Source organism: Vipera berus (assembly GCF_964194415.1).
Source record: "Vipera berus genome assembly, chromosome: 3".
NCBI lineage: Eukaryota > Metazoa > Chordata > Lepidosauria > Squamata > Viperidae > Vipera > Vipera berus.
Window position 1 is genome coordinate 146,399,703 of NC_138204.1, and position 26,412 is coordinate 146,426,114.

At 37.5% G+C, this 26,412-nt stretch overlaps 2 protein-coding genes across 2 annotated transcripts in view; one reads left to right on the forward strand and one right to left on the reverse strand.

Annotated features, from left to right (window-relative positions):
* The window catches only part of BMP6 (bone morphogenetic protein 6), an 87,411-nt gene extending 84,543 nt beyond the window's left edge, over positions 1-2,868 (forward strand). Inside the window, exon 7 of the mRNA XM_081325945.1 lies at positions 8-2,868. Within this exon, the coding sequence (XP_081182071.1) occupies positions 8-157 (150 nt within the window). The 3' untranslated portion in view covers positions 158-2,868. The remainder of the gene's footprint in view (positions 1-7) is intronic.
* TXNDC5 (thioredoxin domain containing 5) lies at positions 1,368-26,412 on the reverse strand. Its single transcript, XM_081325947.1, has 10 exons — positions 25,191-26,412; positions 18,862-19,011; positions 17,373-17,478; positions 16,457-16,553; positions 13,971-14,086; positions 9,643-9,729; positions 8,697-8,825; positions 7,968-8,050; positions 4,114-4,243; positions 1,368-2,868 (listed from the first exon to the last, which is right to left on the reverse strand). Exons 1-10 carry the CDS (start codon positions 25,409-25,411, stop codon positions 2,746-2,748), a joined length of 1,242 nt encoding a protein of 413 aa, XP_081182073.1. The 5' UTR covers positions 25,412-26,412; the 3' UTR covers positions 1,368-2,745.

The following is a 26,412-nucleotide window of genomic DNA, read 5'->3' on the forward strand; positions in this document are numbered from 1 at the left end:
TAAACAGGTTCACCTAATGAATCCAGAGAATGTTCCTAAACCATGTTGTGCTCCTACAAAACTTAATGCAATTTCAGTTCTTTACTTTGATGACAATTCCAACGTCATTTTGAAAAAATACAGGAATATGGTGGTAAGAGCTTGTGGGTGTCACTGACAAAGTATCTTTACAAGCAGCAGCAAAAAGAAAATCTAATGCTTCCGGAACAGCATTTGTGCCTTAAGAAGGAATGATGAAAAGCAAAGAATTCTGTTACTACTTGTTAAATATTTGCACAGTCATTGCTTTTTGATCTTACAGTTTTAAATAGGCCACAGCAAGTTATAAAATATGGATCCTGTGAACATTGACTGATCTGACAAAAGTAACCTGATGTTTCAACTACATTTCCGTCTTACTAAACAAGCGTTCCTCACATTTTGGATAATATCTCAAGAAGAAAACAGGAATCTATCTAAGGAATAAAAAGCACAATTTTAACTTGAAATTGCAACCACATAGAAGAAGTTAACAGAACTATCTTTGCTTACCCTTAAGGCATAAAAACTGAATATGTGAGATCCTGGAAACTCCTGCAAGAAAATGTCTTCTGTTTTGATGAACTGTTTCACTTAAATTGCTTCCTTTAGAAGCTAAAGACAACTTTTATACATTATCTTTTCAAATAAAAAAGAACTGGTCATAATGCCTCTTAATAATCTGATTAGGGCAACCTTTTTGGAGCTACCATTTTGGGAACAAAGGGTTGTTTTGGAGGCAAGCTTATCAGACAGATAGGAAGATGCTTCTGTGTTATTTTCAAAGGCATTTTCTACAGTTACATCCTATTGCTAATTCTAACCAACTTTCTTAGTGTCTTGGCAGCACCATGACCAAATGTGCACATGAAACCAGAATCTATTCCTTAGACATAAAACATGTAACTCCACTGGACATACAGTATGGAGGAACTGAGAAGTTTCAAACTACATGTTTTTCAAAAAAAATCTTGTTTCCTCAAATGGGAAAGAAAATGAATCATACTAAGTTTACCAAAGAAGAGACACTTACCTGATTGCTCTTCAGAATAATATAAGCTGACAAGGTGAAACTGAGGCAAAGCTGCAGTCAGAGAAGTAGAAACGCTTTACATTTACTCTTAATAATGGGGCATATCCTTAGTTTGAGAAAAATACATTCAAATGGTATATGATACTTATTCTAATGTCAGATTCCAGATAAATGCCCAGGCAAAATTTCAACAAAGTGCACTTCCCTTTGACTACTTTTCATTTTAAGAAGATTTTTGTAAATAACTAAAGGTATAATTTATTGCAGTCATCAGATATATTAACTTTGATGTATTATTTAGTAAGACCATGATTTTTTTAAAAAATTTTATTCAGAAATTGTGTAAACAATTGTACCACTTGATTTTGTACAAGAAACTCATGAATTACAACTTAGCCAGCTCATAAAATTGTGCTTCTTTAGGTTTTTAAAATGAATAAAGGCTCCTTTTAAGGCAGAAATATGTGTTGATTTCTCTGCCATATGTGATTAGCCCTTTCAGTTAAGTTCCATAATTCACAAATGTTTTTTCCAGCTTTGTTCTGGACAAATTCCCTAACCTTCAAAAAATGAAGGAAGGACAAACTAGAGTACAAAACAGAGCATCTAGACATGGCTATGAATATTGTATATCTTCTGTATAGACCTGCAGATAATGACCCGTAACTCTGCCCCAGAAAGATGGCAATAATCCATATGCAAATTAGATCAAGATTTAGCTGCTATAGTTCGATCCAGCATCACTACTTGCACAAGAAAGTCTTTGGCTTTAATTCTCTCTCTTAGGGCATACTAAATTGGAAACAGGATTGGATGGGGCAGGAGAATGTACAAACCTACAGATCATCTAGAAAAATTCTATAAGCAAGTTTGATTTCTTTGTTATTGTGGACCTGGGAAAAGAGAAGGTCTTTCATAGACTTCTAAAGTTTTACTTGTTCATAGGTAAACATGGATCCCAGCTAATCTGAATTTGACAAATTGTAAATAGGGGACAATCCTCACCCAGTAAAATTTTATTTATACTCTTTGGAATTGAAATGAACATCAAATCTATGTGAAGACAGCCAAGTCATGCAATTTAATTAAATGGAGTGTTTGGCTTAGCTGAGAAGTAGCATCGTCCAATATCTAGACATCTGCAGTACCATTAATTTTCATTGCACATCCTCATAAGAGGAGACAACAACAGAAAGCAAATAGCCAGGGATAGCTTCCTAAGTGTTTGTGTGTCTGTGTGCTTTAGAATTTCTTCTAATTTGGTTTCTGAAGGAGATTAAGATAGTGATGCAACAGGTTGACAAATGGGGATTAAACTCTGTAAATTTTATGTAGCAGATATTGTACTAATGTGTTATCTGCAGTGAAACTAATGTGTCCTGATGTTAAGCCTTTTTCTCTTAATTTTTGTTTCAAAACACAATTTTTTCATCATAGGACAAGTGGAAATTCATTGATGTAACCAGTACCCTAAATACTGGTTCCTAGTTTGAACAGTTACCAATTGTTGTAATCTTCCCTCAAGTTTAGCAGAGTAGATAACAGGAAACACAAACATATGCATAGATGATACCACATTTTAGAACATCCAGTTTCCCGCATAACCACTATTGGAAATCCAATAACATTACCATGATTCAACTTCAAAGTTTACTGGACCCAGCTAAAGAAGCAGCAACTAAGCAGGTACATTTTTACAGTTCATCCTTGGCCTGTCCTAGAACAAAGTTGTGCAGTGTTTCGAGATCTCTGGCTCCTGTGTGTTCAGTTATTTTCTCACCACTACGGAAAAGTAAGAGTGTTGGGTAGCCATGGACCTTCAGAAAGAGAAAAAAAGAAATCAGATTTTAATCTTATCCTCTTATTCAGCATATATTCATTAGCAGAACCCCACCCCCACCGTTCCGGTTGCATTAAATGTAATTCTATACATGTCTAAGACATATTTTAAAAGGTAAAGGTTCCCCTGCACATGCATGCTAGTTGTTTCTGACTCTAGGGGCCGGTGCTCATCTCCGTTTCAAAGCCGAAGAGCCAGCGCTTGTCTGAGGACGTCTCCGTGGTCATGTGGCCGGCATGACCAGACACCAAAGGTGCACGGAACGCTGTTACCTTCCCACCGTAGTGGTCCCTATTTTTCTACTTGCATTTTTACGTGCTTTAGAACTGCTAGGTTGGCAGAAGCTGGGACGAGTAATAGGCGCTCACTCTGTTGCGCGGCACTCAGGATTTGACCCGCCAAACTGCCGACCATCTGATCGACAAGCTCAGCGTCCTAACCCACTGAGCCACCGCGTCTCTTAAGACATATTTAAGTCAAGCTAAATCTCTGTTATTTTCTTTGGCAGCAATATAGACATTATTAGTCTTGACCATCTTCTGCCCTTTGTTTTAATTTCTTAATGCTATAGTCCTAGGAACTTCCCAGAAGTCTGCCATCCAAGTACTAACCAGGCCTGCCCTTTTTTAGGCATTTCAAGATCTCCAGCATATTTATTTTTATTTATTTTTTTATTTTAATTCCATTTATATCCCGCCCTTCTCCGAAGACTCAGGGCGGCTTACAAGCTTAGCAGTAGCCTTCATTCTATGTATATGCCTGCTTATTAGGGCTTTCACACACCCCCAGCGGCATTATTACAAAGTCAGCTTAATTGCCCCCAACAATCTGGGTCCTCATTTTACCTACCTCGGAAGGATGGAAGGCTGAGTCAACCTTGAGCCTGGTGGGATGCGAACCTGCAATAATTGCAGGCAGCTGGTGTTACTTAAGGAGGCATTAGCCCACTGCTCCACCAAGGCTCATATTGACCTTGTATAACAGGAATAAGGAAACCCTTTAAATCCTAGTATATGGCTTCAACAATAAAGCAGTAGGACTGACTAAACCAGAGATGGGGAGCTATGGCTCCTTTATGACTTGTGGATTTCAACTCCCAGAATTCCTGAGCCAGCATGTCATAAAAGGGCCATAGATCCCACCCCTGGACTAAACTAACAGCCACTAGCAATTTCAACGTTTAGGACAAACTCTGGAATACCATTCTAGCCTTTGTGCTTACAGAAAATCTGCTGCAGACATTGCGTTGAGCAGTGCAGTCTACTTCTGCTATCTTGACATCCACTGGTCCTGGAAAGTTCCTTTTTGACAGGTTCTCCCATGTGGGAGCCAGTTTTTTACAATGTCCGCACCTGAAATAATGAGTAAATTTTATTTTGGTTTTGATGGTTTTCTTAAAAAAAGAAAGAAAATTGAAAGAAAACCAAACTAAATACAGCTTAGGCATATCACAATACAATCTGTTTAGTAGTCACACAAGAACATTAAATACAGATCTAAATATGAAGCCTTTCAGACAATCTAATTCATATCTGATGAGAGAAAATTAACTTAAATCACATCTGCTTCATTATACTTATAAGAATCGCCACCCATTTTTCATGAGTAGAAATCTGCATCATCCTACCAGAGGTTCATAAATATTCAGCTACTCCCTTTGAATCTGATAAGTTCATTATGAAGAATTAAGGAGATTGCCTTTCTCTAGGATTTAGGAGAATATGGCACAATTGCCTTAATTTTGCAATATTTCTTGGAAAAGGGAAGCTTGGAGAGTTTGAAAATGCTTCTGAAATGCAAGATCTAAGACAAAACACACTCCCCTCTTGATATTTGGGGAGGAAAAGGATCAATAACAAGTCAAACAAAGTAAGCTACTTTAACAGCTCTTGCGTTCTTTCAGATTATATCATATCTGAGTTAAGGACAGTGGAAAGAATGTACCATTTAAACAAAACTTTTTCTAAGGTACTTTAAAAGAAGTTAATTTTTGCTGAATGGGATGACAAAGGCCTTTCTCTTACCACTAACTCAAGCACAGTGATGGCAAACCTATGACACGTTTGAAAGGCGACATGCCACAATGTTTTGGGTAACACGGCAGCATTCATCACCTCCTGACAACTATTCTCAAATAGCACGCCCTATTTTCACAATACTTTTGGAGACTGCACAAGAATGGGGTGCTCTGTGTGGCCTCTGAAGCTTATGAAAATTGTATGAGAATGGGGTGCGCATGAAGTTTTTGGTGGCTTCAGAGGCTGTGGAAGAGCCTTCTCCGAAGATACTTCAAGAATGGGACCTTCGTGCAGCCTTAGGGGCCCTTCAATAGAAAGACAACACTGCCTGAAGGTAAGTGGCACATGGCAGATCTTGGGGAGCACCAATGGGCTGTGGGGGTAATTGTGCTGTTCCCCAAGCCTTGTGGGTCCTGGGGAAGAGTGTGAGGCAACCTTTTTGAAGGGCACCAGTGGCACAATGGCTGAAGTTGAAGTTCCAGCCTTTACCTCATGTGCAGCCTCAATGCTGCAACTGAACGGCCTAGATGTGTATGTGTGTGTGTGTAGGGGGAGGAGATTGCTAATTATTTCTCTTGTTTGGGAGTGGGGGTGACACCCCAGCAGAATCAAGTTAGACATTTTCTGAATTTTTTGACAAAAAAGCCCCCAAAATTCACCATTACTGCTCTAACAAACTCTAAATTTTAAAAGGCAGAAATAAAGCATTTGTTACATGTATGTGTAAAATGCTACATATAAAAATGCATTGGTTAAAAGTTACAATATAGTACAATGTATAACTTCTCAGCAGCTCAAAAGCAATTAAAAATGAAAGTGGTGCTTAAGAGTTGGAGAACAAAGATAAATATGTAGCTGTTGATTATTTTCCTCAATAAGTAAATGTTTTTGACTCATTTGTTTTGCTGGGTTCTCTACCTCTAGTTTTAGGACTTGTGTGAAGAAAAGATCACATTTTAGGTCATAATAGTGCAAAAATTCAAAAGGTTTGCAAATTTTTAAGTACGAATTTCCTTTGTGTATACTTGGTATTTTGTACATTTAGATTTATTTTGAATATTATTCTCTTTTAAGCTGCTAACTTCTCTACTAGCTTGATAAATAAAAATAATTACATCCATAAATAAGGTCAATGTTTTGAGAAGTTCTGTCTGTTGTATTGATTTCTACATTTCTTTCCAGTATTCCCCTAAGTAAATTTCCTTTAAAGAGTATAGTTACAGTTAGGACTAAACTTTATCAGAAATACTTTAATAAATGCTATATACATTTAATCTTTTTTTGCAAATAGTTTACTGAGAATGGCACTTGAAAATCTGATTTATTTTTTTATAAATTTCCCCATTTGAACTATTAGATCATGGATACACTCCAGTAAGTGTTAAACAGTTTTATAAACCCTGAGTGAGCTACATCACAAAATGTAAACTATATAAAATTCTGGAGTGATCACTTCCATAATAAAGAACACTGGAATAAGCATATAAAATTAATATTCTTCTTACAAAACAATTTTCATAAACTAGCAGTTAAAGACTGAATTTAACATATAAATTATTCAACTCTCATGACATCTATTCAACTGTTCCATACTGTACATTTGTACATGCCATCTGTTCGCTATCATTATCTCAGATAATAAAATTGTCCTTTTAAACAAGCTTGCTGTATATGCAGAGTGTGCATTACAGGCGTGGACTGTATATATTGAAAGCTACTAAGATAAGATGAACTTCTTGTTGTTCAGCTTAATGTAAATATTTAGTTAAAATAAACAGCAAAAGTAGTCTCCATACACTCTTGGCTACTTAAACAAATATGTAATATTTCATATGGAACAGAGAAGAATATGGCCCAATTTCATGCCATCATAATTTATAAGTGAAAGATATATATGCCTATCCCCCAAAGTTCAATATTTCTTCACCTATTGTAAGGTACTGCTAGGATGGGTCAGATGGGAAGCTTCAGACAATATGAATATGAGCACAAATGTTACATATGTGCCCAAATATGGTCTATTCTCAATTGGAGTAAGATTCAAACCACTGAACAATACAGATCACGATCCCATTATAGCCACCCATAAAATAACTGAATCCCGAGCAAATCTTAGATCAGTTTACAAATTCATATTTAATCACTTGATCATTCAAGTATATGTGATTATTACAAAATTACCAATGAAGGTAAAGCCTATCAGAGTAATACGTTGAATCCAACATAATCAGAAGCAATGTAATAAAATCAATGTCATCATTAACTCCTACTATTACTGTAAGAAAGACTTAAGTCTTGATTAAATCAATTATTTTTAGCAAAGTTAAACTATCTGTATTCATTATCAAGCAATAAAACTTTACAAATATTCGTGTGAATTAGCCTTCAAAATGTTCATATTACAGACTTCATAGCCCTATACTTTCTGACACTGATATAGACTAAATTAAATCCAACACTTGCAAGGGAACAAACAGTTCTTTGAGTTACATGCAGCTGGATAACAGAAAAAAAAACATTCTTAATTCTCCTTCAGGCAAAGTATATTACAGGCAACCTTGAGGTTCATACAGTATGTCAGCACTCAAGACGTAAAAATTTCAACACTGATGTCTATAAATGGAAGTGGAAGTAACACGGAACTATTTGAATAGATAAAAAGTTAACTACTTTCTACTACTAACAAAATAAATGAGGAAAGGAGTACTATCTGAGGACATTAAAACACTGTAAAGGGATGAGTTCAAAGAAGTACATTAGTTTTATTAAAATTAAACAATTCTGCCTAATATCTAACACTAAAGTGTAATCACAAATTATTCATAGCTTATCAAATTAAAAGTTAACTATGGGTAACTTCAGTTTATCTCAAGAATTTCACTGATGTCACCAGAACAGGAAACAATTACTTATATATAAAACTAGTCATTTATTCTATGCTATATTTTCCAATTCTATAGGATGAAGTAGGTAGCTTGGCTGGTAGTATATGCTCCACAACAAAAAGAGAAACAGAAGTTAAATACTTGTAGTATACTTTTTCTCTCTGAAAACTTACCATGGAGCATAAAACTTGATGAAAGTGATCCCATTAGCCACTTCTTTATCAAAATCTTTTTCAGAGAGGGAAAGAACTTTGCCCTATAAAAAGAAATAAAGGTTAGAGTCAAATTACCTTACCAGGATCCTAATTATAAGCCCTTTATTATGGATATGCAATATTGGGTAGTTCCAGAAACAGCATAATCCAAAGGGAAACAGAATGTTCTGGAGTTCTCTGGAACATTCTGATGCCACACTGGCAAATTCTTTAAAGGCGAAGTGATGCAACATCTTTCCATACCCATTGCTGTTAAAACTGTGTGACAGGTAAACAAATGTTGAAACGAACTGAATTTAAAGTTATGGAAATGCTAATAAACTTTTTACTGGTTTTGGTCCAGTGATCTCTTCGTTTTCCCATGGTTCTTCTTTTCGGACAGTCTTGTTTATTGTTATCCCGTCTGACCTGTCCATTTGTACCCTTGTCACCTTGCTGGGTTACATACTAAGACAGAAAATACTTCTGACTATCTCAACCTGGCAACAGAGTATGATGTCACAAGGATAATGACTGAGTAAAAAAAAAAGCAGGAAAATTTAATTTGCTGCCATCCAACAGGAAGTAAACATACTACCTTTAAATATACGTACAATATCTGAGTAGCCAAACAAAGTGAGATTGAGGAACTATTTTTAGTGAGAGGAAAACAAATCTCTTTAATGAAATAACTTTCCAAAGACCTACCTCAGGAGTTGTTTCTCTAGGTGCTTTGGTGGGTTTAGCATCATTCATGGCTTCCTTGGAATCTTTTAATTGAGATTCAATATACTCTTTCAAAGAATCTAAATCTCTCTTTCCTTTGTATTGGTCAACCTAAAATCAAATCACAATTATTTCTAGCTTAGCAAACATTTTCTAATGTCCTATTAGAATGTGATTATTTTAAATAGTTATTGCAGGATACAATAGCTGATAAATATATTATTTTACCAATGCCTTTGATATAGCTGGATTCCTAGCTTAATTATTTTTTAAAAACCTTGAAAATCTGAATGTGTTGAGACTATGATTCTTTGCTGAACAACACTTGAGGGAGTCATACTGAAATCAGAATTTGGTTTAATTAGGCCTAAACAGACATTAGGCAAATCAAGACCGGAATTTTTTTTGTGAGGGGAAAGTATTTTGACTGCAGTTATACATGGGCAAAAGGAAGAGGGTTTTTTTTACTCCTAGGAAAAGGAATCTGAAATGGCAGAAGAAGACAGTGCCAGAAAATAAAGGAAATGGCTTAAACTAAAGAATACATTCAACAGGTAAAACAATCTTACTATTAGGCCTTTATGAGGAAAAGAACTAAGATCTCATTATTCCAATGAGACTTCTTCATTTACACTTTGCCTGAAGGCTATCGTGACCATCTTTTATCTTCCTAGTGAAATCCAGAGTTCAGAAAAGATTGCTTTTGTAAATTCAGCATAAATAAGATTGGAACTCTTACAACAAAGTTTATCTTTGTCTAACATGCTTATGTGTCATGATTCAATAATACAACAATTTAATTTCAACAACTAGAGTGCCAGGTTTTCATAATCACATTTGAGATAGTCCTAAAAATAATGTAGTCCAAGCAATCGTGTAAAAGTAAATCTGTAATTTTACAAACAAGCCCAATTCGCAATATTCTTACCTTTTCTCCACCTCTGAACCAAAGCAGAGTTGGATAACCTCGGACCTGATTTTCTGAGCAGATTGCAGCATGCTGTGTGCAGTCCACCTAGGGATTCAATATTTTTTTTAATCCACAAATGCCAAGATTATGGTGTAAATTTATGCAGTTATGTATATCCTTAATAACTGTTTTTCAATGTTTAAGTCCATACGGTCAACCGTACAAAAGAAGCAACTATTGAACTGATGTATTGTAAATTAGAGTGGGTATGTATGGAGCTAAACGTATTAGGAATGGTGTTTAAATAAAATACATAGTTCTACACTTACAGGCTTACAATTTCAAAACACAAAAGAGGAAAACAGAAAAAATGCTGGCTAACACTAGGGTGAAAAAAAGGAGATATGTAAAACCAATACAATAACTAAAATGAGAACAGAATTAAAGAACAAACATGAGACTCGATGTTGAAGAAAGCATAAAGATATGAATAACTTTTTAAATAATTTGTGTAAGCATCATAAAAAAAGTCAAATCCTAAACAAAAAAAGAGTTTCATGCATAGAAAGCCAGGAAAGAAAGAAAGAACATTAGGAAGATGAAAACAGCACATGATAGTAGAAATTTAACAAAACAGTTTAATATTTATTGAATGGAATGAAATAGGGGGAAAAAGAATTAAAAGATAAGGTAAACGATTGTGAAAATAAATTGTATGCTAGATAGAGATGTACAGATGGAGCTATCCATCTCTTGTTTATATTCTTTACGTTTTTCAAACATACAGGTGTTTAAAAACATAGGTGTTTTTAAAACCTAAATATGGTCAAATAGAAAAAGCTACTGAAGAGAAAAAATGCTAAGTGTAACATTTAAACACACCAACAGAAATGCTAAATGAGTGAAGAGTTAAGAAAGCTATAATGGATTTAAGATGAGAATCAAGCAGTCTGGAAGACAAGCAACAGTGTAATCAGCATGGCGTGAAGAATGTTTTTTTGAAAAGAAAATGCACATTTTAAAGCATTATAAAGAGAATAGACAGACCTCAGCTAGAGTAGTAATGTGAGCCAAACAAGGCAAAGAAGAATCAGAGAGAATATGCCCAAAACTCAACTTGCAGAGAAGACTGAAGAATTAAGTTGGGACTGAAAGAGAAAAAGAAGATGAAAGTGATAATTTCAGGGGAAACAAATCCTGTTTTGTGTACACTGAGTTTGAGACAATGATAGAGCCACGTCCAAAGCAGAAACAGGCTTAATTTAATGGAAAATATTAAGACAAACATTTGTGTTTAGAGGCAGCATATCACTAAAAATCATGCTTGGGGATATTTGCCTTCATGTAGAAGTTTATTTATTTATTTATTTTTAGAAAATCTAACTGAATTCAGCAGATATTTATGCTTGTTTTCTGTAATACAGAGACTTGGATAAAAAACACTTGGAAAACATTGTCTAATGATAGTGGGTAAGGACTAAAAAGGAAATAGGATTATCAAAAGTAAATATACAGTAAGTTAAAAAAAATCAACTTAGGACAACATGCAAAGACACTGAGAGGAAGCTAAAGCCTATTAAAGGAAATATGTTTGTTTAAAAAAATGATAGAGGGGAAACCAAGAAAGTGCAAATAAACTTCAGAAAATGAAGCAAAGGAATAAAAAAATGAAAAACTATATCAAATGATAAGAAACAAGGAGAATTGACAATAGTTCTGTTATGACACGATGAAGATCATTAGAGACACTAAACAGAGCAAAATCTCCCTCAAGACAGCTTACAGTCAATACATAAATGCCATGATAAAAACGGGAGTCTAAATATTTAAATTAAGAACTTACAATTATTAAAGAAAGCAATTTTAACTAATGGCACAGACCGAAACATAAAAAGTAAGACTAACTAGAAGAGTAGGTAAGCATTAAATGTTTAATTTAAAGTTATAGGGCTTGGGAGAATAAAATAGATTTTTGCTTGGAGCTAGAAAGTAAGAGAGATGCCTTTCTGGGAATTTGCAAGACAGCTCTGAGAATGCATGTGTATTCTTAGCAGCTGCACCCCACACTTCAACCTGAGGGGAGGGGGCATGCAGAGAAGACTCTCCAAAGATGATTACAGGGCTTGGTGGAATATACAAAATAAGATACTGTGATCCCAGATCATGAAAGGCTTAACAAGTTTCTACCTGAAATGGATCCAGAAATGAACTGAGAGATAGACTGAAATATTGGGATGATATGGTCCTAATAACCCAGTTCTTGTTATTTCTGTAGCTGCTATATTTTGTACTACCTAGTGTTTTCAGACAGTGTTTAAGAACTCTGCTCAACTGAGATGTCAACCACAGTATTCTTCTGCAGAGGATATAAAAAACTGCCAAAGAGGTTAGGAGAACCAGCACTCTTTATAAAATGAGTGATGAGGGGCATGGGCTGAGAAGAAAGGTGACTGGCTACTGAGTATTTTGTCAGCATCCTTCAGCATTAACAGCATCCAACAAAAGTAGTGATAGGAACTGAACAGGAAAGTTGGTAGCAGAACAATCAAGGTTCAGATATGAACAACAAAACAATAAGATTTAAAATGTAGTTGGTAGAATTTATCAGAATAAAAAAGGGATGAAAGCAAATCTTGAAGACAAGGAAAATGTTAAGTAAGGAATTATACATAGGAAAATAATTAAGAATAAGAGCTAGAAGTATGGAGAAAGAAAAACCAGGATATAAAATTTTAAAAATGAGTAGGAAAAAGAAATGGTAGCAATTTATAAATTAAACAACAACAACAACCCTTAACTTTGAAATTAGAAAAAACATGGAAAGGGGAAAATAAATAACCAAAAACTTTCATAAAAAGTTGAATTGTTGCATTATCAGCTCTAATATATATGAGCTTGTATGCATTTAAATCAGGATGCTGCTCAACTCCAGTTAACTCTGAAGATCTAAATTTATTAAGCACAGAAATTATGGTTTCTATCTGACCAAAGCAGGGAGGAGAAAGAAAGAAATTAATTCATTTACTTTAAAAGCAATCATTTCTCTGTGCCTAAAGCTCTGATGAAATGAGATAAGATAGTTAGGCCAAGCAAATAATACTTTTAAGCCTATTGAACTCAATGGAAATTGACCAAATTAAATTCTTTTCATTTCAATAAATTTTAAAGCAGCTTTCCCCAGACTAGTCCATAGGGACTATAATTCCCAAACAACATGGCTTAAAGAGTGACTCAGTAAGAAGGAAAATAAGAGAAGAGCAACATGAAACAAGAAAAAGAAGTTAGCAGAGAAAAGGTTAAAAAAATTACCAACCCAAAATTTTATTTTTTAAGAAGGCAAACATTTTTTTAACGAGGCTTTCTTACGTCTGGTTGAGAATTTTTTCTCAACTTTAACAGTGCACCCAATTGAATGCTAGGACCAGCAGCAGGGTTTTTTCCCCCATCAGAAAGCCAACAATATAACTATACTCCTTTTAGTGGTTCTAAGACCTACAAGCAAATGCCTACAATGAAAGCAGGACCTCAGTCATAAAAGCAAGTTGCAGGGCTGGCTTTTTTTCTTTTTTAAAATAACAAAGCCTATGGTACCCCCTGTCTCTGTATTAACTACTCATGAGACTTCTTATAAAAAGTAATAATTTCTCCAGGATAAGCTGTTTGCTAAAGCTACTTCTCAGGAAGCCTAGGAATGAATGAATGAATGAATGAATGAATGAATGAATCAATCAATCAATCAATCAATCTCAAGCAAATGGACAAGCAAATGCATTTTGACTAACACATGAGGCTCCAGTAAATTCAGGAATTATGGTGGGTGAATAGCTTGCATGAAAGATTCCAAGATGTGAATTGATAATGTTAATTGTAGTGTATGTGTCAAGTTTCCCACGTATGGGCTTTTCAGGTGACTCCGAGGCACTGTTTACCTTAAAAGTCCTTTATTAGCCTAATACACCAGCAAATGCTTGCTCGAAGGAAGCTGGAATCTGAAATCTCCGCCCCTTGCACAATATAATAAAACACAATTCTCCACCTTTCTAATTTTGTCATTCATCATATTCTCCAATTAATTTAAAGAATCAGTTTCCCTTCCATTAGAAAACCCGCCAAGGTCTTATCTTCTCTAGTTAGAGATGGCCTTGAAAGGTGCAATCCTACTCGTCCCCCCTCCCAACCTTAAACTAAATCTCTTAAAGCAATACACAAGTTTAACATATGAAATGGCTACTTCTTCATCTCTTGTCAAGCAATAACATTCGATGTTAGCAGCGTTGACAGTATGAAGCAAACAGTGTTCTTTTTTTTGTCAGTGGTACTCCCAAAGTAATTAATTTTCAACTTACCTTGGCAATCTTGACGGACTTTGACCGTTCAAGGGACTGAGACAACTGTTCCCAAGTAGGTGCCAATGCCTTGCAATGGCCACACCAAGGGGCATAGAATTTGATGAAGTGATTGCCTTTAAAAGAAAAGGAGGGCTGTAGTACTCTCACACAAAACAGTGTATTTATTCATTGAGTTATTACGTACCTTTCTTTATGCACTAAAGCTTCAAGAAGAGGCAGGTCTTTGGCTTATACCAGGGGTAGACAACCTCGGCTCTTTTATGACTCATGGACTTAAACTCCCAGAATTCCTGAGTCAGTTGAAGTCCATGAGTCATAAAAGAGCCGAGGTTGCCTACCCCTGGCTTATACCATATTTAGATTTCCATTCTCAAAGAATCAATACTTTTATATTCCTGCATTACGCATTTTGATCTTCTAGCTTTATACTTAATACACTTAATGATTTACTCTGGATTTCTCCATCCTAATAATTCACTAAAAAGGAGAGTATTTGTTTGAGCAAGTAGGGATACTCACCCACCACTTCTGCAGCCCGGTTCCAAACAGCTCAAGGCCCAGTAGTAGGCTGCGGCCTGGGGTTTGGGGACCCCTGCCTTACAATGAGGCCCTTCAGAATATCATTCGGAACTGAACTGCCATTCACACCACAACTCGTGGAATGTAGCACTGTTAAATGTTCCAATAATGGAGCAACTGCTACAATCGGACTATTTATCAGATTGTGGAAAGCCTGTGTTAAATTGCTGCCTGGTCCATTTTTTTTTCCATTATGGGATACTATAAATTAAATATGCTTTAAAATGAAACATTAAAAAGAACTTTCAATATCATTTATCAAAGTTTGATAAATGAGGGTCTTTGGTGCTCTCTGAGCTTGGTTTTTTTCTTGCAGACATTTCATTGCCCAAACTAGGTAACAGCTAGTAGGCAATGGGGCTTGCTCTCAGTTCTAGAGGCTTGTACCCTGTCAGTATTGGTGGGAATGGTCTTGGAGGGTTTTTGATTGGGCTGCTTACTGTTAGCTTGTTTGGTAGTTCCTTGATTGGGGTATTGTTTACTTCTTGATTGTTGGTCTGATGTTAATCTTGGTGTTAATCTGTACTCAACTGGGTGTTAATTGCTGGTGGGGAGGTGTTTAGGTCTTTTTGTTCCCTTTTTGGCTTGTTGATTGTCTCTTCTGCACAGTATGTACATGTTGTTTGTATCTATGGGTCTATTGATGGCCAATTTATCAGACTGCCAGGATTCCAGGAATTCTTTAGTGTTTTTGGACTTGGTGTGGTCTAGGATGGTCACATTTCCAGCTGAAACTATGGTTAAGTCTGCCCATATGTTGTGAAATTAAAGAGTTTTCATCATGTCTTCTGACTGCGAGTTGATGTTTATGGATGTATTCTGTTAATCTTCTGCCTATTTGTTTTATGTAGTGGCAGTTGCAGTCTTTACATTATATGTTGTAGGTGATTCTTGTTTTTTCTTCTGGAGCTGTTGGGTCTTTTGGTTTATTTAGGATGTTTTGGAGGGCTTTAGTTGGTTTGTGTGCTGTCCTGATATCCAGGATATCCTTATCAGCAGGTAGTGAGGTAGTAATTTATTTTCTTTTTCCCTAGTGAATTGGATTCCTTTGAAGATGTTGATGGTGTTGTGGTGTCTCAATGGTCATTTTTTTATTATGGTGAAGGTGTCATCTACATATCTGATCCATATTTGTGTTGCTATTGATCCTCGATATTGCATTACAATCTGCGCTATGAGTCTTGAAAGTGGGGATCTTATCAACCTCTGCCTAACCACATACTTTCAATATGACGGACAAATTTGTCAACAAATTAAAGGTACGCCTATGGGATCAACATCAGATGAACAATCAAGAAGTAAACAATACCCCAATCAAGGAATTGTCAAACAAGATAACAGTAAATGGCCCAACCAAAGAACCTCCATGACCACTCTCACCAACACTGATAGGGCAATCCACTAGAATATAAATTGAGAGCAAACCCCATTCCTTACTACGTGATGTTATCTAGTTTGGATAACGAAATGTCTGCAAGAAAACAACCAAGATCAGAAAGCACCAAGGACTCCTCATTCCAACCCTGAGCCACATAAGGAGCCTTGGTGGAGCAGTGGGCTAATGCCTCCTTAAGTAACACCAGCTGCCTGCAATTAGTGCAGGTTCGCATCCTACCACGCTCAAGGTTGACTCAGCCTTCCATCCTTCCGAGGTAGGTAAAACGAGGACCCAGATTGTTGGGGGCAATAAGCTGACTTTGTAATAATGCCGCTTGGGGGGGGGGGCGAAAGCCCTAATAAGCAGGCATATACATAGAATGAAGGCTATTGCTAAGCACATTGGTTTGTGCTTAAATTGTAAGCCGCCCTGAGTCTTCGGAGAAGGGCGGGATATAAATGGGATTAAAATAAAAATAAAAATAAAAATATTCTCCTTAATTTGTTTGATAAATAAATAAAATTACCTTCTGCTACATGATGCTTGAAATTATCTGCTGAGAGCTCATAAAGACCTTGCTTTATATCAGGTGCTTTTGATGGCTTCAATTTAGGTTCTTCCTCCTTATATTTAGCAGCAAGAAAAAGAACATGAAAGACAGCATGCTTAAACTTCAAAAAAAATAAGAGTTACAGGTAGTCCTAGATTTTCGATTGGTTGTTTAATAACTATTCAAAGTTACAAAGGACTTTTTAAAAAAAATTAGTACTTACAACCCATCCTTGAAATACTGGACCTTGCAACTGCTGCTCTCTGCTCCCAGTCACATGATCACATTTTGGGCACTTGGCAACCAGCTCAGATTTACAACTGGATGCAGATAGCACGGTCTCATGATCGTGGTTTGCAACTTTGTCAGTGTGGCCAAACTTTGGCATGATAAGACATCCTCTTTCCCTGCAGCATTTTTTTTCACAAATGGATGTCCTGGGACCACATCACCCAGAATTCCCTGTTCACATAGCTATAGGTAGTGAAGTTGGAGAAATCCCTAACTTAAAATTCAGAAACCACCTTGTTTCAAGAAAAATGAAGAAAGGCTGACCACAGAAGCAGCTCTTTTGGGGAGCAGTTTCTTCATGCATATATAAAAGTAATTTGTCTTTGGTCCAATAAAGAAAACAATGGGTTAAATTTTATTTATTTCAATTTCTAAGTGTCCTCCTTCCATTGTCATGAGGACAGCAAATCATGTGTTTTGAGTTACCCTGAATTTTAGCCAAAGTAATTTCTCTTTCAATATTTTTCTCACATCTCCATAAAGATAAGATTCCTGGGCTCATAAAATTTTATTCCAGAAATGTAAACACTGCTCTACTAGCATCCTTTAACAGTTCAACTGTATATTGTTTCTTAAATAAGGACTGTTTCTGATTACTTACAGCATATCCTTCTTTTAATGTCTTCAACATCCATTTCTCTAGTGACTCAAGTTCTCTAGGTCCCTGATATTTTGCATCTTCTTTGTGTTGTCTGAGTAATTTTAGACTGCAAATTTAAGAAAACAATAAGCAAAATAGGTTCATAGTCATTTAAACTTGAAACATTTTTAAAACAAACCATCAGATTATATTGGATCTCAAACAACATTCCTCACAATGGTTTATTAATATTAATTCTAACATTTCCATTAATTTCAATAGACTTTCCAAATTTAAAATGCCATTGTATTGTAGACATACAAAAGCTCTTTTAAAGCAAAGACAAAAGCCAAGTTAACTCCCATGAAGGCATTATCAATAAACTTTCTTTGCCCCTAAAACATATACTTCTGTTCTAGACAAAGCTATTAAATGATTCAGAATTCTAGTTTACAAGGAAAATGATGGTTGCCTATGATGTTATTAAAGTATCCATATTCCCTTTTTTTCTCAGACTTTGGATCCATTATGCAATTCCCTTTAAAGTGTTTGTATCTTTCTAAGAAAATATTAAAAAAGGGGAACAGAATGCCTGAAATAATATGGCAGAGATAAACCAGATCTGCTCTGGTATTTATTTGGCTTGTGAGGTAGCCAAACTGGAAATTAAGCTGTTAACTCTCTAGGTGAAAAATTCACTGTTTTAATTAGGAAATTATTTACCATCATTCTTACATTAGCAATTATAAAAATAATAGATTTTAAAAAACAGATCTCAAGAACTAAGTGTGATCTGCTATTACACGTCAAATCCTTCTACCTGTGGTTTGCTAATAAAATAGTGGATAGTTTACTATAAATCAAAATGGAAAACACGATGTCACCAAATACAGGTTGGCCAGGATGAATTCATGAAGCTTCTACAAAAGAGGGGGGGGGCGTATCTTCAGAGAGGAATATTTCTGCTGACTCTACCCTAATAGCCCTTGCTAAGAACCTTAGACAGAGCTTTGGAATTATACCCTACATTTCCTGGCTCCCCACGGTTTTGATCTTGATTTAGCAACAGTTTCTTAATGTAAGAAAATGGTTAATACTTTTTTTGTCCTAGTCTATTAGAGCAATTCGTCTACTTTCTGCTAGTTATAAAACTGTTGTGGTATATTTGCACAGCTGTGCCAAACCCAGGTAGAAACATTTGTTTAGTATGCACTGCAAAGGGTCAGTAATGAAAATATTGCATGCTCATCACTGCTTTTATCATCTTATACTGCTTTTACTACCGTGAGCAAAATAATTAAGGCAACAGATATTATAGAGTTTTGTAGGTACTCTGGTTTTACAGTTGCATAACCTATTGCTACTTACATGGTATATTCAAAGAAGGGGAAGGAATTAATACAAATACAGAATGTCATGTATTTACAAAATAAACATTCAGAAGCTCTTTTCAGATCAGTAAGAGTTGAGGGGGAAATGCATAAAGTCAGTATTATTTTTTTACACATACGTTGGGTATCCCCTGACATCATGTTCAGAACACACTGGAGTATCTGCAGAGCAATCCACTTTTGCAACATAGACCTGTGGATTATCCATGTTGTTGTATTTCTTTGCAAGTTCATTCCAAGTTGGGTGAAGAAGCTTGCATTGCCCACACCTGCAATTTTTTTAAAAAAATATTCTGGTGAAAAAGTTGTTAACAATTCTGAATCTACTATTCTATTTTATTGAGATTAGTGACATTAGGAATTCTACATATATCTAACTTATATTTTCTCTTCCATACATTTTATCTAAGAATAGAAGATAGGTCTTTGTCCAGGTTCATTTCTGCATTTCTGAAAATGATTTTTTTAAAAAAAATCCTTTGGTTTCTTCAAACTTTGGTAGATTTTTTAAAACATAAGGACAATAAAGATTACAGTTTTTCTTTTATTGCTAATGTTAGTTGATAAACTAGATGTTAGTTGATAAACTAGATGTGACAAACCAGTTTATTGGAATAAAAGCAACATCGTTTCTTTTACATCTATTTCTGGGATAAATACATTCTACTTATCAATAATTGAAGTTTATTAAAATCTACTTTTGTAAAGTCTAAGATGCATGAAAGAGATAGTTGTCCACAGAAGAGGTCAGAATTCACTGAAGGTTTGCCAACAAGATGCTGGGAAGATTAAATCCTCCCATTACTAATGTGTCATATTTGTATAAAAAAGCAGTTTTAACAGCAACCAAGTTATGGAATGAAAGCAAAGCAAAACTTCAGGATTGATACAAAAATGACTGTGATTTCACATGGGAAAAGTTAAATTTAGCAGAACAAGATCTAATGGAATACTACAGTGTTCATTCAGTTGAAGAAATTTTTGCTGGTAAAATTACAGGGGAGACAATGATTTCCTATTCCACCATGACCCACCATATGAGTTCCAAAATCTGCCATAGCCTCCCAATTTTCATAGTAGATTTTGAAGTCATGCAGAGAGGGTTGCAGGAGGCACAAAAGCAGAAGAAAGTTTTGCTGTTTGCATAGAATGGAATATAGCATATATGGCAGAAATTTATCCTTGCATCATGCAATTACAACAGAGTTAAGTGCACCCATACACACTTATCCTGGTCTAACTCAATTTCCCCATTTTATTGAAATTTGACCATGTCTTGAATGGACTATTTCTTTTATAGAATCTAAAAACCGTTTCGAGCTACACATTTTATCCCCCTAAGTCTTGTATTATTTGATTCACCATTCTCATTTACCCTAAGGCACTGTTGGTATTTTTTAGACTACTATACTATGACTATAAAGTCATCAATGCTGAGAACCAAACAGAAATATTTATACATGACATCCTTATACCATTCTATTTTGTTCTTGCAAAGTGTAGATCTCACAAAGCTGTCCTTGTCATTAGAATGACTTTTCTCAAGAAGGAAATCTAGGACACTATTTTAAGAGTAGCAATTAGATGGTTATGGGAAAGGATGACACTGAAATATTATGTCTCATATGCCAAAATACTTTAGGCCAGTTCTTTGAATTCCTATTTGTGTCTGTATCAATGACATTACAAATAAATGTTTCTAGAGCCATTTCTATCTACTTTTCTACCTGACCTATGAAAACCTAAGAAAATCACAAACAGAATGCCGGGCTGAGTTTGGTTTAGAAAATTGTGTTTTTAGGGATTCTTGTGGGTGTAGTCAATACTTTCAAAATGAAATTCTAGCCGTGCAGTTAATAAAATTCTTAAGTTTTAACTTAGAGCAACCAGAGCTGATAGAATATAAATTTGCAAACTGAATAATCCCACAAGCAAAAATTTTCATTTTTCCCCTCCATTCCAAACTTTCTATGTCCTTCTCTGTTTCTCACTTCTGAAATCTAATATTATGAGGGAAAGATTGAGAGGGTTGCACTCCCCACTCCAAAATCTCACAAAAATCTGTGTTTCAAACCTCAATCTTTTATCCAGGGTTTTATAAGGGACTATATATAAAGTTTGCACCCCTACAAACTGTTAGGATTGCCAATAGCAGAATCTGTAACTCAGGTTGAACTGTGTGACGGGGGGGGGTGTCCTCTGTGCTTGCTGAGCTTGGTGGTTTGTTTGCAGACATTTCATTACCCAACTAGATAATATCAGTACAAGCCAATCAATTCAATCTGTTCCCTTTTCATTTCTGCAGCTGACTCCTGCAATATTTTCTAGGTCCCAAGAAGTCATCAAGAAAATTTCCCTGTTAGACTCTATTTTTTCCCCATTTAAGGAAATATTTCAGTTGACAAACTGATATATTTCAACATAGTTGGTTTTTTTCCTTACTTTAGGGTGGCCTGACTCACTTCCAAACTAATAAATACAGTGCTATTCAAATAGTATTATTTATATACTATTGACTCTTTACTGTACTTCCCAAGTTTCTTTTGTTCACCTCAAAGCAATTTTGGATAGGGCAGAGCTCACATTATGGTTACCCATAATGTCCCCAAAGCCCCATTCACAAATATTTACCATGCGCTTTAACAAACTGCATCTCCATGTCACCTCCTATTTCCCCAGCAGTCCTTAGAAATAAAAACAAGCAAATGAGCAGTGTGCTCTGAGTCACATCTGTTGACTCCTCCTACAAATAAGTACAGCTGAAAAACATGGTTGGTTCTATCCATGGTTCATTTAGTGTGTTGTCTGAGCCAAGGGTTGTTTCCCTTGGAAAAAGTCAGAAAAAAGAAGCTAAGGACAAACTGATGAACATAGGATTGGCTGGACACATTATTAGTAAAAATTTCCATCTGTTTTTCTATCTTTAAATTAACTTTGACGTGAAACATAGAGAATATCATATAAAATTCATTTAAACTAATAAAAGAATCAGAACTTATAAACAATTCTCATTAAACAGGTTACAAAAATCAATGTTGGGTACTAGAAATTGGATCTAGAAAACCTGTTTCCTAGATAACATTTAAATTATGAACACAACTCTGTATATACTGTATTGCCAATCTTGCTCTAAAACAAATATAAGAAAAGATACAAACACATAATTAATTGTCTGCCCTTACTGGAAAAGTTACAGTTGTCTTCAGAGAAACTAGCATGCAAATAATTGTTGCATGGAGATACAATAGTTATGGCTTCTCAAGTAGTTTGGTTATAGTCCTAATAAGTAATTCTGCATATTGAGAAATGAAGTTCTATGGAACACTAACTCAAATTTAAGGCAGAAAAGCCCTATGGTCACATGTATTACAACTTACACATTACTCGTGAAAACAGGTTCTAGATTTTGGAGGGCGGGATGAGAGCAATTAAGTTTTCATGGAATACATCCACTGAAAAGTTCTCTGCAGCAATGAGCATTATCGCCTCTTTGAAGTAATGGGAAAGCATCTTAAGAGTAGTTCTTGTAAGCAGGCATATCAAACTGCCGGCCCACGGGCTGGATGTATCATGCCGAAACTGCACCCACCCCATTGACGGCAATGGGGAAAAAGTCCCAATACGTTGTGCGATGTCACGTGACGTCGCGAGTTTGACATGCCTGTTGTAAAGCAACCATTTATTCAGCAATTATTCAAAGTTACAATGACGCTGAACAAGGGAGATTATGACCATTCCTTGTAATTGTGGCCATTGTGGCATCTTGGTGGTCATCTTATTGCAATCCAGGTACTTGGCAACCAGCTGGCAATTATGACAGTCTCAATATCCCAGAGTCACATGTTCACCATTTGTGACGTTCACTGCCAGCTTCCATCAAGCAAAGTCAATGGGGAAGCTGGCAGGAGGTCACAAATGGCAATCACATGACTGTGAGATGCTGCAACTACATGAGATTTGCCTGATGATGGCAACTGGGACTGCTGCCACTCTCTTATAAGTCGGCACAGTCATGTGAAGTTGTGCTTTATGACTGGGTCACTTAGCAACAGAGCTGGTGGTTTCAATTACCATAATTAAGCAAGGATTTACAGTAAGAGCCTGCTAGATAAACCAACGCTTAATCATTTCAGTATTCTGAGCTCAAAATGGCCAAACAGGTGTCTACAAATAAGGCTATGGTTCCCAGAAACTGTACTGACAGGCATGTCATATACTCAGGATAACACACAGTAATCATGACAAGTAGATTTTGGTGTAATCTGCTTTAAAAGGGTTGTGATGATCACTGTATTTTATGGCAAGAAAACCTTTTGTGCAAAAGAACCCTTTTTGCATATTTTATTTCTACAAAAATTATACTCAGTACTGTCACCTTTTTCATAGAAGAATTGTCACTGACCATTTTGTCCAATGTATCTTGCATTTTTGCAGCTTTGTATCACTTTCTGAGGGTGAGCAGGACTGTACAAGGTTCTGCCAGTTTTACTTTGGAGTACTTTCCAAATAATGTTCATCAATACAAATCTGCCCATTTCACAACAGTCACATACTGAGACAAAGCTTTCATTGTGCAATTTGGCACCATCCCAGTATCAGCCTCTAGTGAAAGATAATGACACTGGTGTATGAAGCCTTCCTTGTTTAGGCCTAAGCTCCAGGATTACCTGTTCCCAAACTTTACTCATCAATAGGACACTTTTGTGGTCCTGCCAAGGATGTTTGACACCAGTGTTTTCTCTGTAGTTAAGCCCCAGTTACTGAGTTGAAATAAGTCCTGTCTTTACTACAGTCTAGGATGGAACTCAACATGCATGATTTCAGCCCTATGAATGCCATCATTTTAACTTTGGTATGAGAGACTTTAAGTTGTAGTCCTGTCTTATACAATAAACCACCTTGGCCAATCATTTTCTCTCAGCCTTAGGAATAAGATAATGGCAAAAATCTTGCAAACACCTTGCAGAACCTAATCCAAGCAGTCACCAGGAATCAAAAACTGACTTAAAGGAGTGTGCACACATGGTCACACAAACACCACCACCATCATCACCTTGCCCTGGGTTTTTTTCCCCCCTTTTCGTTTTGTTCCATGAATATCAATTTGCAGTGCTAGACATTTAACTTTTTTGTCAGTTGAGCATCTATTTACCTTTGGAACTGATGTTGCTATTTTAAAGTAGCCTGTCAGAATCCATTTATATCATATTCATAAATGTATGTTTAAAACATTATTCCATGGATTCTGCCATCTCCCGAAGAGAAGAGAATGGATGTGTATTGAACCCGTATTAGGCATTTCAAAGGAAAGGAGAAGCCTTTTGAACTGGGGAAACAAAAGGGAGGGCTAGCATCTGGCTTGTGTCACGGAAGAGAGCAATAAACATGGAAGGGTCCTAAGTTCCTTTTTCCCACGAGAGGGATGATACGAGAGAAAGGATGGGGGACTGACCAAATGGGGCTAAGGGGGGTTAAACCGGGAACTCTATATAAGGGTTAGTTCGTGAAACAATATTAAGTCCTGTCTCATTTCCTACAACCAAGCATGTCATAGTAAAGATTCTTTTGGGAATAGACTTGACTCCAAGAATTTTGTCTTCCTAAGACGTGGTTTGGGGTGGGTCCTGACAGAAGCCTTTGTAATCTGGAGTGTCTCTGCTTCACCTGTTAAAGGTTGCTGAGCTTTCTGTGCCATTTGCATAAGGCGAAGGTTGATCCATTTGGTTCAATTTGGCAGGAGCTAACATTGTTATGTGTTCAATGGGATGAACCTACTGCAGCCAAAACTGATGCCTTCAAGAAACCGATTCTAGGATGGGTTTCCTTTGTTGCATCGTCCCTTTCCTCCTGGCCCTACCCCACCCGTGCAGCAAGCTCATCATCCTTTCCCTTCCAAGGGGAAGCTTGCAAACAAGGCAAGGTCAGAAAAGATGGCTTCTGCGATTACAAACATCCCAGGACGCCCCGCTTTCCCCCCCCCCGTTCCTTTTACACGTTTACGTATGTACACAACAGGGACACTTTGGGCAAGTTTTTCCACTTTCGGTCTCATCGATTCACGCCAGCGACCCCGGAAGAAGTCCGCTTGACGCCTTTGGGGAAGACAGTAACTTGAGCTCACCGGCTAGTGCCAAGGAGAGATGAAAGGATTTGCTTGCGTGGAAGTGAACTCTGCCAAGCCTCAGCAAATCCCAGCCTCTTCCTGGCACGGTCTGCGGCTGTGGGAAGCGGGCGGGCACGCGGTTTGGGGGGAAAAGGTAACGGAGGCGGGGCGAGGGTGGAAAAGAGAGCCCCCCTTCTCCCGCCCCGGACTTTCCCGGCGGCTCCCTTCGCATCCCGCCCTCCCCGGCTCTCCCTCCGGCTGCCACAATAGCGAGAGCCGGGAGAGGACCGCGGCGCACCCTTTCTCCCTCTCCAGGCCGCCGCCGCCGCCGATGCCGCCGCTCACCACGGGGCGAAGAACATGACGAAGTGCGGTGCGCTCCGGACGCCATGGCGCAGCATCTCGGTGTTGTAGAGGTGCCGCGTGTCCGGGTCCGCGTCGTCGCCGTCCTCCTCCGGCTCCATCTCGTCCGTCCACGCGGAAGCCCCGCGCCAGACGAGACAGCAGAGCAACAGAGCTAGGCAGGCGGCGGCGGAGAAGGCGCCGGGACGGAGAGCCGCGGCCATGACGGCGTTGCAAAAGCGGGAGCAGAAAAGACACCGGCCCCGGGCAACGTCGAGCCGTTTTCCGCCCGCCCCGTCCTCCCTCTAGTACCAGCCTCCGCCCTCAACCCGCCTCGACGGAGAGTCAGAGGGCGATCGGGGGAGGGGCTGGAAGGCAAGGGCCTGCGACGACGAGGCGCGTCTTATCTTGCTCTCTTCCCGGGGATCGGCCGTGGCCGAAGAGGGCTCGGAGGAGGAAGCGCCTCGTTGTTGTGTTTTCAAGAACTGGGAGCTCCGGAGTTCAGGTCGGATAGGAAGTTACGCATAAAGTGGCCGTGGGCAAGCCTCCCCCAGATACGCGGTGGCGGGTCGCCATCTCCACCTGGGGTTCAACCCCGGGCTTCTTTTGATGAGCCACGGTTTTGAACTGCTTTCATTCATTCTCAAGAAGCCGGTGGGCACCTTCGCCCGCTACGAGCGAAGCGGTGCCAGTCTAATTCCATTGTCTGTAGCTTTCTATTAAGGAGGTGGGTTATCTGCCATGTGAAAGAGAACATAATATGTATTTGCATAACAATGAAGATAACAAACCCAGAAGGCGGGATTTCTTTTTTTGGGGGGGGGCAAATCACGGTAAATGGCCATCAGAAAACTTTGAATTTTGTGTACTGCAAAAGAGCTTACAGGAATGAATTTATGTATTAATATTCCCAACTGAACAGAGGAATCCATTTTTCCAGCTTCTTCTGGAAAGCCTGACAGGTTGTAGCATCACAGAGATGGCGTTCAAAATCCCACTTATCCATAAAATGCATTGGGGTAAACTTGGGCCATTGGTACCACTCTTCAACATCTATCTCAAAAGAGTTTGGAGGATCAAATGGGGAGAAAATTATCATCTTGCCTGACTGGAGTTCTTGAGTGGGTTAGGACGCTGAGCTTTTCGATCAGAAGGTCGGCAGTTTGGCGGGTCGAATCCCGAGTGCTGCGTAACAGAGTGAGCACCTGTTACTCGTCCCAGCTTC